The sequence below is a fragment of the Gymnoscopelus microlampas genome (assembly GCF_963454915.1).
Source record: "Gymnoscopelus microlampas genome assembly, chromosome: 14".
Lineage (NCBI taxonomy): Eukaryota > Metazoa > Chordata > Actinopteri > Myctophiformes > Myctophidae > Gymnoscopelus > Gymnoscopelus microlampas.
In genome coordinates, this window is record NC_139951.1 from 14575324 (window position 1) to 14590976 (window position 15653).

General features: G+C 41.6%; 1 protein-coding gene and 1 long non-coding RNA gene across 2 annotated transcripts in view; both read right to left on the minus strand.

The window, feature by feature from the left end:
• Window positions 1-995: 995 nt before the first annotated feature.
• Window positions 996-5488, minus strand: LOC311059995. The gene is made up of 2 exons (XR_014602242.1): window positions 4501-5488; window positions 996-4460 (listed from the first exon to the last, which is right to left on the minus strand). It is a non-coding gene; the product is annotated as an uncharacterized lncRNA (long non-coding RNA).
• A 63-nt stretch (window positions 5489-5551) lies between these two features.
• Window positions 5552-15653, minus strand: part of gpam (glycerol-3-phosphate acyltransferase, mitochondrial) — a 56086-nt gene continuing 45984 nt past the window's right edge. The window contains exons 14-21 of the mRNA XM_084077630.1: window positions 14234-14304; window positions 12272-12539; window positions 11050-11204; window positions 10152-10229; window positions 8925-9062; window positions 7850-8039; window positions 7387-7445; window positions 5552-6376 (exon numbers count right to left, since the gene is read on the minus strand). Coding sequence (XP_083933756.1) covers window positions 6260-6376; window positions 7387-7445; window positions 7850-8039; window positions 8925-9062; window positions 10152-10229; window positions 11050-11204; window positions 12272-12539; window positions 14234-14304 — 1076 coding nt within the window. The 3' untranslated portion in view covers window positions 5552-6259. The remainder of the gene's footprint in view (window positions 6377-7386; window positions 7446-7849; window positions 8040-8924; window positions 9063-10151; window positions 10230-11049; window positions 11205-12271; window positions 12540-14233; window positions 14305-15653) is intronic.

Here is a 15653-nt window from a genome sequence, read left to right on the forward strand (position 1 = left end):
TGCCTTCTAAATCCAGTTTTTGTTGTTTTTTAAACGTATGTTGCTATAATATCAGTGGTTCTCAAACTTTTTTCATTTTCATGATATGTATTTGGACCCCCCATTTCAAAATATTTTGTTCCATGGACCCCAGAAGCAAAGATTTGAGTTAAATGTATATATATAAATGTATATATATATATATTCAAAGATTAGCACACATTTTCACGATTTTATTTTCAAAAATAACAGATCTACAAGCTCATAACTATGAGCTTGTATATCGAAGAAATCTAATATGACACAGATGCGTTCCCGGATTGAATGGGTTAATGTCATCTACACACTGACACAGAGAGTGCACAAATGTAACCAAACGGTTTTTTTTGGGGCCCTATAATGAAATGCCCAAAATAGGGACGCCAGGTTGAAAGTGGATAATGCCTCATTTATAGTTTGTCATATGACCATCACTCAACACGGTTGTACAAGTATCAATTGGCCTATAGCCACCATCTTTCTCTGCCTCCCCCTCTCAGCCTTCTTCTAACCCACTGGGGTCCCGGGGCCCCCCTAGTGGTCCTTGAAGGGGAAAAATAAATAAATAACAGGGAATCATCAAGCAGTTAAAACAGAGCATTCAGACATTCACAATGAGATAATGTCATTTGACTTTTTGACTGTTAAAAGTAGCTTTTTTTATAAGGATCCCTGGCTAATAAGCCAAATATCCCTTAATACATTATAATTGTCCTCTATAACTAAAATGTAAAATGAAAAACACCGTAAATATTTTATTCATTTTAGAAATAGTTCATCTTTCACTCAATAGGAGCAATGCCCGTCGCAAGTTGATGTAATTTGTCCATGTGTGGTGTAGCCTATGGAATTTATGGAAAAAAAACAACGTAATACTTCCCTCTTGAGAAAAAGGTGAACCGTTTCTAAAATAAATAAAATATTTAAGTTATGACTGCAGCAATCATCTCCTCCAAAATAAAGACAGACCACAGGCACCATTGTTAATCTAACATTAATTTATTTAAAAACAAAACCTAAAGATGTCAACTGTGCTTGGACATTGGTTTTGCTAGGGGAAGCGCGAACAGAAACAAAACCATTGACATTTGTTCTTTTTTTCCCCAGTAGCTGGTGATTCGACCATAATGGTAAACTCAATTGCTCTGGTTCTAGCTCCTTAAATTACTTTACAGTGAGGGATTCTTTTTTTATTTATTGGCCACGCTATGTGGGCCTTGTTAACATGCACACAACATAACAAAAGAGAAGAAAAAAATACACACACAAGAAACACTACAGTGCATTAAAAAGGCATCCTGCACCTACGGGCGCAGAGATTTTCTTATGCTACAAATCGTGGTGGTTATTTTGCATCAGTTTGGATAGTTACTCTTAAAATGGTTAAGTAGCGACAAATTTAAACCACCTTTCAGAATTGATCAGAAGAAAAAAGAAACACGATTATTGTGCACATTGAGTAATCTAAACCATCACATTGACCATTCGGGGGGGACAGGGGGGGAGAGAGATACATTCAAGAGCAAAGCTGACTTTGCTTCCCACATATCTATCATTCTGCTCAAAAAGAAAGTATTCACACACTAGACTGTAAGATACATTTCTCAGGTTAAGTCAAGAGTTCACATTGAAGTGCAGATGAGATTAAAGGCGGCCAGCAGATACTGTATAACTACAGTACAGTATTGTGGATGTTATGTATTGGTAGAGGAGTCCCTCAGGGGTGCACTTTGGGGTCCTTTGCATTTCTGGGTTCAGTATTGCTTTACAGCGCTAGGCGCTCACAAGGAGCTTCAATAATGCCAAAATAATCAACTGACAACTGATCGAAGTCAAGTAATTGTGATTTAATATTGTGCCCACTTATTATTTTTTCTCCCATTTTAAAAAAACATACTTGTCCATTCAACAACATACAGTACCTTTGATGTCATTTTCTGATCCACAACATGACTTACTGGTAACACATATTTAACACCACACGGCACATTTCATATTCTGTGCTAATTTAGATTAAAATGTAGATAATATTATGTAACATTTGAAATCTACCTATTTTTTATTGATTTTATATTCTTTTTTATATTTTTTTAGTCTTTTAGTCTTTCATGAAGATGTATTCCACATAAATATCCCCATCTAAATTTTTCAGGAAGACTGCATTGTCCTAGGCAGGCTTGCAATATTCACAAAGCTATATGAAGGCATTTACATTAATTTAAATACGTTATTTCTAGCCTTCGCAAGCCATGGTAATCACATTAAATAAAAATCATGTGTGTGCAATTATGTGTGATTTAACCTTGTAGTCAAGGACTACAAGCGACTATTTTAGTACATCCATTTTGGAGACTAATTATTTTTTTCATGTAATGTAAGGTTTGTGTTACCCAACCTTTCCTTATGAAGATAGTTCTTTATACTTCCACTGACCTTTATACCAATACTCAAACACACTCCTTTCTTTGCTTATCAGCTGTGGGCACATGGAATTGAGTTACATGTAATATTGCGAGCCCAGCGTAAAGTTGTATCCTATTTGATTGTGAACTTAATTCAATAAGCAAGTGCATGACTTGCATTGTTACAATGAGGTGGCTGTACTCAGGTAAAAAAAAGGTTTTACAATTAGGCAGAAATAAAGACACACTTCCAAGAGGTATTCTAACAGGAACTAAATGCTGAATGTCATTGTAACAGGAGGCTGTTATAAAATCCAAACAAAGTGGAAAATATTAGCGTTACATGTGCTGCACAGATACTGTGCAGTCTGGGTTTTCTAGCAACATTTCATATTGGAAAAACATTCTTCACTTATCCGTATGGAGTTCAGGGGCATCTGCCCTGATTTCACCAGTTCGAAAGGATAAAAAAATTAAATAAAATAACAAAATATAACATTTGTCTCAAAATATTGAGACAAATGACCTCAGTAAAAGGGATGTTTTACTGTATATTTGAAGGTGGTATTGTTTCTGGTTGGTGTTGTTTTTCTTTTAAATCCAGCTCTAACCAAAAATGAAAATGTTCCATCAAAAGTGAAATGTTGCTTTAGCAGGGAACATGAGGACAGACAGACCAAGCTGTCTGTTAACCACTTAACCACTTAATCCCCATATGGTTTACCGGAGTCCCTCAGGGCTATATGCTAGTGTATTTTCAGTTTTCTGTTATCATGGGGAAAGCTTTCGCTGACGAGTTGTGAGCTTGCCGATCTGCTATTTCCAGCCCAAGCTTTCCCCACAAATACGGATGCTGGGGTTTTAAGTGGTTAAGCCCTATATACGTCGTCATACAATGAGTTGCGAAAACAGCGACCTACAAGCTCACGGCACATCACATCGCCGTGAAGCAGTTTCATAACGACATGCCCAAAACAGGGACACCAAGGTTAAAGTGGTTAAGGGCTACAGTACCATCTGACTAGCAGAATGTGTACCGCTGTTCAGTTTGCATATAAAATAAGGTAAACAAAAGGAGGAAAAATGTCTTTCATTTCTACTCAACTAACCAGTTTGTTCACAAGGTTTTTAGACAAGACGCTACGACTGTAAGTCACGGCCTTGCTCTTCCAAAAATAATAAACTCCAGGAGACACTGTCTCTGCATGTTTAGCAAATAAAATGGAATACTCAGTAGATATGTATCATGTACAGTTACAGTACAGTAGCATAGAATCCAGTTCATGTCTTAATGCCCAACTACAAGAATGACAACTTCCAAGTTTTCCTTTAGCAGTGCAAATGGAGTCTATTTGAAGTTGTGCTCTAAAAAAATATTATACAGTGTCTTGAGAAAATATGCAACTGTCTGCTGCTGCTAATCCCAAAGCCAACCCATTCCCCAACGATGCAGAACACAAGAATTACTACTCTACATCTGTATGTCCGACATATCGTTGCTGTCGGGCAGGAACCTCTAATCTCCATATTTTAACGGCCTACTTGATCCTACTACAGCGTCACGCAAAAATAAAACAAAGCGTGGCATGAAGCGACGCGTTTTGAGCTTGTCGATCTGCTACTTTAGCTATTTTTGAATTTGAATTCTGAAAAGTAAACAATTTTGAACATAATGAGGTTTCCACCCAACAGAGACGTTATACAGTCTTGGGAAAATATGCAACGGTCTTGCCGCTAATCCCAAAACCAACCCATTCCCCAACGACGACGCAGAACACAAGAATAGGCTCTACGCACAGCAGCCATATTGTAAATAAATTGGGCCTATGCCTTACTTCCTTCACAGGTGTTACCAATGATACTAATGAAGGCTCTGTTCCATTCTGGTCAGGGACAGGGTGCTGATACTGTTCATGTTGGCTCACTGGAAACACTCTGCTACACCAGAGGCTCTCAACTTGGGGGACCCTCATGGTTCCTCGAGGGGGTTCCAAATGGCCCCTTACGGATGTGTAACTCTGAGAGTGTACAAATGGACCCCTAAGTTATGGGGGTCCTTGAAATTAAAACATTTGAGAACCACTGTGCTTCATTAGTATCATTGGTAACACCTGTGAAGGAAGTAAGGAAGAGGCCTAATGTGGCTGCTGTGCATAGAGCCTACATTATGCTCTGAGGATAGACGTAATCTGCTCTGAAACATTCATAGATAGAGAGATGTTAGGAATCCACCCAGGTCAAACATTGTCTCCTTTCCCAACCCATGACAAATATATATATATTTATATATAGAACAAAAAATAAATGCATGAGTACATACACTTGGATGCTAGTGGCTCAGGCGAGAAGACTATTTTTTTGCATCACTGAAATGGCTAGTCACTAAATGTTTGTAGATGCATACAGTAAATGCAATGAAAATATTTCCGTACGTGGGTCATGGGACTGGAAACAGATTGTTTTGCTGAGTTGATTTGTATCACTCAGCATTCTGTGATTCTTATTCAATTATTCAATTTATAATACTATAACACTGAGTTGCAGGTGTTAAAAATCATGTACTTTTGAAAGACTGCCATCTTCTGAGAGGCATGTCTTCACATAATTGTTAGGTTCCCCCCCCCCCTCAAAATGTAAGCTTCAACTCTCTGTAATACTGGGCTGCTGAAGAATCTGACATTGCAAATACAGTACAGTAGGTAAAGTTAACCTAAAAAAAATGTCATTGTTGATGGTCAATGCTACCCACCATCTATGGAGGAGAATTCTTTTTTTTGCTTGCGTACAACCAATAGCTGTCGACTTTGTGTGATGTTCATCCACTAGATGACTGGAGTGAATCCAGTGTTGTATTCCTGATCCTAAAACTTCAAATACCACTCCAATTTCACCAGCAGAGGAAGGACACAGAAAGAGGACAATGACTAACTGTATAGGTATCCTTATACATTCTGTTGAGAGCCCGACCGATGCCAGTTGTTTTGGGTCCGATGCAGATCCACATTTCGTTAAGTCCTAGAGACCAATGGTTACCAAGAGTTAAATGGTCTCCTCTTAACTCTGACAGTATATAAATGGAACCAAATGGACCCGTTAGGGTCCATTTGGTTCCATTTGTATACTGTCAGAGTTACAGACTTGTATGGGTTAAGTTAGAACCCCCTAAAAGAACCCAGAGAGTCCCTAGAATCCACTTTGAGAACCACTGTCCTAGACCACCGATTACCAATGTTTTGACTGATATATAAGTAAATAAATATATATATTAATTGTATTTAACCACTTAAGCCCTTTAAAACAAAAAAAGAAATAGTCTACGAGCTTGCAACATATCGCAACGCAATGTGCTGTGAGTTTGTAGATATGGGTATTTAAAAACAAATAATAATAAATTAGGTATGGCCTACAATGGGGACAACAGGTTGAAAGTAGTTATAAATCTGGACACGTTGGCTGCATAATTGCCGTTATAGATGTCGTCAAAAAAAAGTCTGATATACATCAGCCAAACTTATATATCGGCCGGGCTCTAGTTATGTTCTATCTCCGTCTTCTCGTCGAAGAAAAGTTTACACAATTCATTTTTTTTTTCAACTAGCTGCACAGTTCTAAGACAGGGCGACAAGGAAAAACCTTAATGGAACGTACAGTAACAGGGAAGACTTCAAGTCATCTGGCTAACAGACAACAGTTAGCGGATTTTTTGCGTGAAGGCACTTCCTGGTAAAGCTTTCCACAGAGTAGCACCTGGGAGTGGTTTAGAAGTAGCCGGTAGAAGCCCTTGATTGGAAGGAGCATGGGTTGTGGGCGGGGCTGTGGGCGGGGCCAGGGAGGCGCGGTCACAGCAGGGTGAAACCGAGGATGTAGTGCAGAAGCTTGTTCCGGTTCGCCTGAGGTAGGAAGGTACTGCTCAGCTCCACGGTCGTCACGCGGTTCTCTCGCCTTTCTTTTAGGACCTACGGGCGTGCAAAGGCAGGGTTGTTATAGTTAACTAAAAGATATCGCTAACTAAATATCGCTATTAGCTGAAACTAAAATAAAAAAACAGATATTTAAAATAATAAAACCTCCAAGTAAAAACATGCAAAACGAATGAAAACTAAAACGAAATAGAACTGCATTGCATGTTTTGTTTTTCCATAATTATACCTTTCCTCATAATGGCAGAAAAACTAAAACTAAGACTAAAACTAAATAAAAACTAAACAAAAATGTGTTAATCCCTAAAACTAAAACTAGTTATGTGCTTGTAAAACTAAACGAAATAAAAACTAAAACCAAAAATAACACATTGGAAACTAAAACTCTGAAACGTCTTCAAGTTCGCTCAATGAATCACCCAAATACTGTACAATCAGAAAGTATTGCAAAATGGAAATACTCAAGTAAAGTAAACCTAAACTCAAAACTGTACAGCACTTGAGTATTTACTTTCCCACCACTGGAAGGCGCAAATGGGTACACTATAGCTACAGCAGGCACAGATGTAGAACACATACTGCATTACGGCATGGTGTGCCAACTGTTCAGCAGCAGACATGGCAGCTCTCCTGAGAGTCATAAACACTGTCCAGGAAATAATTGGACTCTTCCTGCCCTCGCTGGAGGAGGCGTACATATCACGCTGGGTGCCTCCACAGGGCCAGAAACATTCTGAAGGATGTAGCTCACGCCTGTCATCATCTCTTTACTCTGCTGCCATGTGGAAGGCAACTACAGGGCCTTAATAGACCCCCAGAGAAATCACTGAACAGAACACAACAACACTGTGGCCCCTACGAACAGCACCCCCCAGCATCCTCATAACACTAAAGGACTGACATCTCGAATAGTATTCCCAATAACATCTGTAATTATCTATGAAAAAATGTTATTAGGTGCCATAGCATTTGGTACGATATACCAATATATTTTCATATGGTTAATCATTTCACCTAATAGCCGAGGCGTCAACAAGTTCTCTTACCCCCAACTCTTTGAAAGTCCTCACTGTGTTCTTGACAAGGTAATGGGTTGCACTTTCACCTGAAATAACACAAATTTAATTAGGAATCACCGGGGAGCAATCACCAGTGTGATCAAGTCTTTTTTCAGCATGACAACGTAAAAACAACAACTCTAAATTGGATTAGTGGATTCCATTATTTTATTCTTAAAGTAGTGGACGATACAGAAAATTGGACGATTATGTGTGTGTAAATAGCTGATGGCTGTTTTTTCCCCCTTCATATACCTTATTTGACTCCAAACACATTACCCCCAAATAAACATGGTGGACATAAGAATTTGGCTTGAGGCTCAAGGCTAGCCTGGTTCCAGACCATAGACCCCGCCCACTCTCTGAGTGAACTGCCCGCAGCTTCAGTATGATAATCAGGCTAGCTCAAGGCCCGAGTGTCCAGTATGCTGTAGTATGCGTGTAGTCGTACCGTATCCGGCGATGCCCCTCTCCGTTCGGGTCAGCAGGTATCTGAAGAGCTGCTGGGTGTACTCGGCCTCGGCCATGGGCTGACTGAGGCTGTGGACAAAGATGGCCGCCCCGCTGTAGGCCTCCAGCACCGGGCTGAGCAGCCGCTGCAGGAAGACAAAGAACTCCTGGGGCTCCGAAGACGTGCTCACCTAGTGGACGAAGACAGAAAGGCAGAAAGACAATAAATGAAGATTGACCTGAGCTGCTTTGTCTGGAAATTAACAAAGTTTTTGTGTTTGATATTTGATGGGATATCTAGGGCTGTCACGATTACAAATTTAAGTTGTTGATTAATTGTCACAGAAATAATTGCGATTAACAGTTAATCGTGTTTTTGCCATTGAACATTGGAACATAATGAATAAAATTTAAATTTGTTTGGTTTTTAGACTTCTGAATCAAAAATTGCACAGGGCGGGTACGACAAATAACTTAAATATACAAAGACATTACTGACACATTTAATAATTTTATACAAGTAAGACGCGCGAACGCTGGAAGCGAACGCAGCTCGAAAATAACAATAAGAAGAATAGAAAAGAATGAGCAATTACTTGCCATCCGGCCTGAAATATGCACAAATGACATGGAATTCTTAGATATCCCAATAGATGAACTCGTGTAGATGCTTGTAGATGTGTTATTTTTGACTGTCGCTGCTATATTTTTCTCAGAGGAGTGTAATTAGTCACCCAAGGGCACAGGCGAATTTCAGCCACACTAGTGCATGCAGGCAATGAGAGCGTGACTCACATGGGGGCAGCCAATGAGAGAGTGAGTGACATGGGGGCGCGGCTGCACACATACTGCACACAGACACACAAGCCGAGCCGAGTGTCATAGTATGCTCCACATGGTCGGAGGCGCGGCTTCGCCGCGCCTCCTTCCGCGCCTCCTTCCGTGTTCGCAACAAGCTTACAACATGTGTTGTAAGTTGTACCCATTTTCATAGTACCCGTCTGTCTGTCTGTCTGTGTCCCTTTTATATGCCCATATATGGAGATCCCTGTATACTGTATGTCCATGATTACTACCTTCAGGTAACGATCCCTCTGCTCCTCCCCAAAGTCACTGTCCTCGTCCTCCTCGTCGCTCCTCCAGGACAGCGGCTCCGGAAACTTCTTGGGCCAGGGCTCATCTGTGGGGCTGGGGCTCAGCTCCTCCTGGTCCTCCTTACACACACACACACACATTATGATGAGAAATACTTATGAGGCCGATCCTACAAATGCCTTCTAAACTACATTTTTCAAACACTTTCAAGATTTTTTTTCAAAAAATGTTCAAAAATAGCAGATGTACAAGATCGCAGCGTGGCACAAAGTGACGCGCTGTGAGCTTGTATATCTGCTATTTTTGAATAGCCCAACACAAAAATCTAAAATGACACGGAATGCTTTCCTGGTTTTTAATGGGTTAAACTCTTATAAGTGATATTTTACCAGGCCTTTGGCTGAAACGCATTAGCAGAAATCATTAGCATAATGAAGAATGACAACACTTATATAGTCGTCTTTTTAATATGAGTGTTGCCTTTAGGCCAAGCAGCACCCAGCAGAATTCTGGGAAGCGAACTCTTAAAAGTGATATTTTACTTTGGTTTGAACCTTATCTCTTAACCCGGGAGCATAAATGTCATGTCATATTATATGAGTTGATATTAATCCTTTAACAATTATACTGTCGGTATCACATACAGAATGTATCAAGCAGGGAGCAGCGTAGGTCTTAACTATGTAACTATAACTCGATTATTTTCTTAGTATTAATGTTTTTGATTAATTGAATAACCAAGAAGTGACTTTTTTTTTATTATTATATGATATATACTTTTTCCTATATATAAAGGAATCAAAATGTCAAATTGATTTGTATAATCGACTGAATCAATTAGTCTGATTAAAAACTTAGCGCTGTTTTACAATTTTCAATTACATTCAATTCAAAGGGCTTTATTTGCATGAGAAAACATACGTTTACATTGCCAAAGCAAAAAGCACAATACAACAATACACTTGGTTTTGAAAAAATGAGTGGTTTTACACTTGGTGGTGTTGTGCACAAATGGCTGATCTACAAACTCACGTTGGATCACAATGTAACGTGTTGTGAGCTTGTAGATCTGCTATTTTCAGTATTCAAAATCGATTATTCTATTTAAATCTATTAGTTTGATTAACTGTTGCACCCCTAGAGGAGAGACCTTCACCCATCATCAAAGAGGAACCGAGTTCTGTCCACTATTACAATGACCAACTGACCTCTGCCACGTAGAGGACTCCATACTGGATGAGCCGGGTCACAGTGTCATGGAACACCTGGTAGATGGTTTGACAGGGCTGTGGGGTGGAGGAGAGGAGAACACAACAACACATGATGGAACCAGCTGTTTGCTTTGTGAGAGCTGGATTTACTTTGCAGTCTTGCAAAGACGCTGAAAACTACTCCAGCGGTTCCCAAACGGTGTGATTAGGCACACTGAGGGGGCGTCCAGGTGGACCATGGTATTTTTTCCGACAAACTATCATTGCAATATACAACTATACAAAAGGTGAATACATTTTATACCTCGGCTATTCAAAAATAGTGTTTGCATAGCATTGCATTCTCCTGTGTTCTATAACACAAATCTTCTCTTGTGAGGGTTGTTCAGATGGGGGTCAGCGGCCAAATGCATATCAATTAGGGCAGTGGGTCGGGACCCCCAGGAAGCCCACAATATTTTGAGGTGGGTCCCCAGATGACAGTGAAGTGACAATTTAAGGACTTTTAAGACATTTTTATAAAAAAAAAGAAAGGAAAGAAAATAAATTAAATGAAAAAAGACCATTCCTGCTACAAACTATTCTAAATATAAAAAAAATCAAACATTGGCCAAATTGTCAAATAATATAAGACAGAGGCTTTTTTTTTTTTTTAAATAGCTGATCTACAGACACACATTTTTTTTCCACAATATTTATCTGAGGAACCGAGTCAAACTACTGTAAATGTAATGCCTCAACTCAAATGATGGGGGTCGCGGCCTGAAAAGGTTGAGAACCACTGAATTAGGGGGTCCTTGACATGAAGACGTTTGAGATGTTTCGGGGATTCTGAGGATCTGGAGGGAGCGCATTGTTTAAGGAAGGCGGCGCCAGTGTGGTGGGCGGGACTTACCGGGGCCACGGCCACCTCGTTAGTGAGGAAGTGGGAGAGGCTGGCCGCCTTGCGGATCAGCCTCTCCTGGCTGAGGAGGAGGCTGCAGGGATCGCCATGCTGCTCAGGCCCCGCCTCCGCCAACAGCTCTCGCTGCAACGCCAGGACACAGCAGGCTGCGTGGGGGAGGAAACAGGAACTACTTTAACAGAACAATCTAAACCTGCTCTAATCAGAAGAGTCGTTGATCTTCAAATTGGCTCTATGCACAGCAGCCATATTGTGAAGACATGCACAGGTGTTGCCAATGATACTAATGAAGGCTCTGTTCCATTCTGGTCAAACAGAGTCAGGGTGCCGATATTGTGCATGGTGACTCACTGGAAACACTCTGCAACACCAGTGGGACTAAAATGTGGGTCCAGGGACCCTCGTGGTTCCTTAAGGGGTTTCCAAATGGCCCGTTACGGGTGTGCAACTCTGAGAGTGTACAAATGGGTCCATTTGGTTCCATTTGTACACTCTCAAGAGTTATGGGGTCGTGGAAATTGAAAAATCTGAGAACCACTGTGCTACACGAAATGGAACAGAGCCTTCATTAGTATCATTGGTAACACCTGTGAAGGAAGGGAAAATATGGCTGCCGTGCATAGAGCCTATTAACTTGAGTCTTTTTAACTTGAGCGTGCATTCCATCTCTGAGACGTACATTAGTACTGGGAAATATAGCATAGTCTCCAATATCAAAGGTTTCATGACATTCAGATTGACAAAACATTCAAAGTCTTTATCATGGTCAGGCCATGGCAGTTTTTTTTCTCTCTGTGTTCTGAGGCCTTTTCAGCTACAATAAAAAAAATCTATTGGCAAATAGTTTGTTTTTTTTCGCTGTTGAGGGATTTTGCCTGTCAATCATCGCCTCTGCTCTGCCCCCCCAAAGGAGAAGGATTGGGGAGGAGAGGGGGCGGGATTAATGGACTGTGAAATCAAAGTCCAGGGGCCAATCCCTAATTATTCAGAGAACCCCAGACCTGGGTGCCATTGAGGTCAAAAAAATAAATAAAATGAATGTGATGAAACCTTTAAAGCTATATTTTTTATCAATGACATATTCAAATGTTCTTATTATATATTTAGTGCTAAATCTGTGCTATTAAAATGCTCATGCCGTGAGCGTTAACCCCCTGAACGGATGCGTGTTGATGACAGCACATAGGAGATGAACATGTGGAACGCTACGTACCGATGATAGCGTCAGAGATGAAGACGTGGAAGAGGCCGTTGCTGTAGAAGTTCAGCTCAAAGAGCGCGGGCACCGTGTGGCTCGGCGCCACGGTGAACTCGCCGTTGCGCGTCGCACTGCTGGTCACGTTGACGCAGTTCCCCAGCAGGTGGAGGGCGTGCATCACCACGTCCTCCGAGTTGCCCGAGAAGCCCAGGTCAAAGTCCCGCGAGAGGATCTCCTCCTTCATGTTGAAGAAGTCCTCCACCAGCTTGGACAGAACCACGCCCTGCAACGCACAGCGGGGGGGTGGAGGTGGGTGGTAAATGAGTGGGTTTACAGCGTACAGGATTATTTGGTCATACTCAAATTAAATGGACATGCAAACACCATAGCCATGATATTCAGATTAAGGACTTCATTGCAGTAATCATACCTTTTTGGAGGCCAATTAAAGAAATTATTGAGGCCAATAAAAAAAAATTGGAGGCCAATTTAAGACATTTTGGAGACCAATTAACACATTGACTGGCAGCATTAAAACATTGTTTTTCATCCCCATGCCAGCGTTTTTTACCTTATATTGACGATCCACGGAGACCCACGGGAGCTGCGGTGTGTACACAGATGTAAACAATGGGTGTCTGGGGGGTGGGGCTACATGTGTTTTCCCAATGACTGATGACATAGGAGTGGACGGAAGTGTCATTTTTTGGGATGACGTCACATCCCCTAAGTTGTGTTAGAGCGCCCTCTTGTGGAATTCTTTTTTTTAAAGATTTTATTTGAAAGGACGTTTTAAAACTTCCTTGGCAGACAATGTGTTAAAGACATGTTGGAGGCCAACTAAAGAAAAACAGAGCTCAGACACGGATCTATGTTCTGATATCCTTTTAGCAGGGGGATCATATCATTAACATATAGCATGTAAAAAATGTGTCTGAATCTGACCCAGACCTGATATGACATGATGACGACTTGTGTCAACATTATGCAACCCTCTCTACTCAGTCAAGGTTAATGTAAATGTGCAAAAATACATAAAGGACATGAGGAACAATTCAATACATGGGTTGTTCTAGTTTTCTTGAGTGTCTATATTTAGATGTGTTTTAGGTCAAAACTAGGCCTTTTTTACTGTTGTTTTTTCTCTTCCGTTTGTACCCTTACAGTAATGTTTACATGTGCTCTTTTTTTGTAATGTTGCTTGTATTTTGTTTCTGTATGGGGACTACAGAATGGAAATGAGCATTCTTGCCTAAATCTGGTGTATTTACACAGCATTGTATGTGTGGCGTTCATTAATATGCGCGGTCCCTTCCAAATAAACGTAAAAATAAAGTAGGTGCTGGCCTTGTCTTATAGGCTCTATGCACAGCAGCCATATTGGAAAGAAATTGGACGTCTTCCTTATTTCCTTCACAGGTGTTACCAATGATATTAATGAAGGCTCTTTTCCATTCTGGTCAAACAGAGTCAGAGTGCTGATGATGTTGTGCATGTTGGCTCACTGGAAACACTCTGCTCCTTGAGGGGGGGGAACTCTGAGAGTGTACAAAGGGGCTATTTGGTTCCATTTGTACACTCTCAAGAGTTATGAGGGTCATTGAAATGAAAACGTTTGAGAACCACTGTGCTGCACTAAATGGAACAGAGCCTTCATTAGTATCATTGGTAACACCTGTGGAAAGTGTAGAGCCTATTCCAAGCAATGGGACATTTCAGTAATTGTGTTCCGCTGTCAGGCACTTGCAGCTTTGTGCCTCTAGAGGGCAGCGGCACAACACTGTTGTACGCAGACAGCAGCGTGTGCAGTAGGTGCAGGGAGAGAGAGAGAGAGAGAGAGAGAGAGTTCAGTGGAAGGGTGGGGGGGATGGAGGAACACGAGAGAGGGCGACGAGTTTGGGACTGATGAAGGCTGTGTGGTGGGAGATGAAAGAGAGGAGAGGAGAAGATTTAAGAGGCCCTCGGTGCCAGGCTTACCGGTCGGTGTCTGTATAGCAGAAGACAGGCCACGATGTGGGTGGACATGATCGCCGATGACTTGTTAGCCGCTGTGAGGGAGGGGGACAGGAAGGACACACACTGAATGACCCGCTATGGTCAATGACACATACTGTAAATTAAAAAAAGAAATGGACCCCTCAGCAATGGATCTCAAGGGTACATTTTTTTGACACACTAAGATTAACCCATTCAATCCGGGAAACGCATCTACAAATGTCTTCTAAATCCTTTTTCAAAACCGAATGTTGCAACATTATCAGTGGTTCTCAAACTTTTTCACGTCAAGGACCACCCAAAATATATGTATTTGGTCGCGGACCCCCATCTCAAAATATTTTGTCCCAGGGACCCCCAGAAGCAAAGATTTGAGTTACAAATGCTCGCTTTAAAAACATATATTCAAAGATTTGCACAAATGATCACGTTTAAAAAAAAATAGCCAAAGTATACAATAATGGGCTATAGCTAAAAATCTAAAATGACACAGTATGCATTCCTGGATTGAATGGGTAAAATTAACACAAGAGAAATTAAATGAATAAACTGCACACGTCATACGCTGGACCCTTGACCCCTGAGGAACACAGGTTGACCACAGGCTAGAGGACAGGCTGAATGGTCAACAGAGACACAAGAGACTGATCACAATCCTTGAAAAAACGATCAAATTCAGCCGTTGCTCCACAGATCTGTTCCATGGTAGGGAGAGCTACTGTATAGTGCACAAGCTCCATATACAGTACAGCAGTGATTCTCAACCAAGGACCCCCCCCCCCGTTTGATATGCATTAGGCCACGGACCCCCCCATTTCGATGGGGGGGTCCCAAACGTTCCATTTCTGGGACCACCAGTCTATGCTGTAAAAAAGTGTTCATTTAACTCTGAGAGTGTACAAATGGAACAGGCGTATACTATCAATCATTCAGCTGGGGGACCCCCTGGAACCCCCCCCCCCCCCTGGCCACCCCCCAAGGACCCCTGGGAGTCCACACACCCCCACGTTGAGAACCACTGCTGTACAGCATACTGTAAGTCAGTTAAAGTGATGACACAGAGAGAGAGAGAGAGAGAGAGAGAGAGAGGAGGATGCTCTGTGTGTGTGGTGTGTGGTGTGTGGGTGTGTGTGTGTGTGTGTGTGGGTGTGTATGGGGGGGGGGGGGGGGGGGGGTGTATGTGCGTGCACACACACGGCAGCCGACAGCCGAGAAGTGTGAACGGTGGTCATCTTGAACACAACGCACGGGGGGATGTAAAACATTTACGAGCAGCACCACTGATACTGCAATTCCACCCCAGCTGTCCTCCCCTCCGCGCCATTGGCTGAAAACAACATGCCATCCGGCTGGGAGGCTCGTGATTGGCTGAGATTTAGAAGAAGCAGAAGAGAGGGGGAAA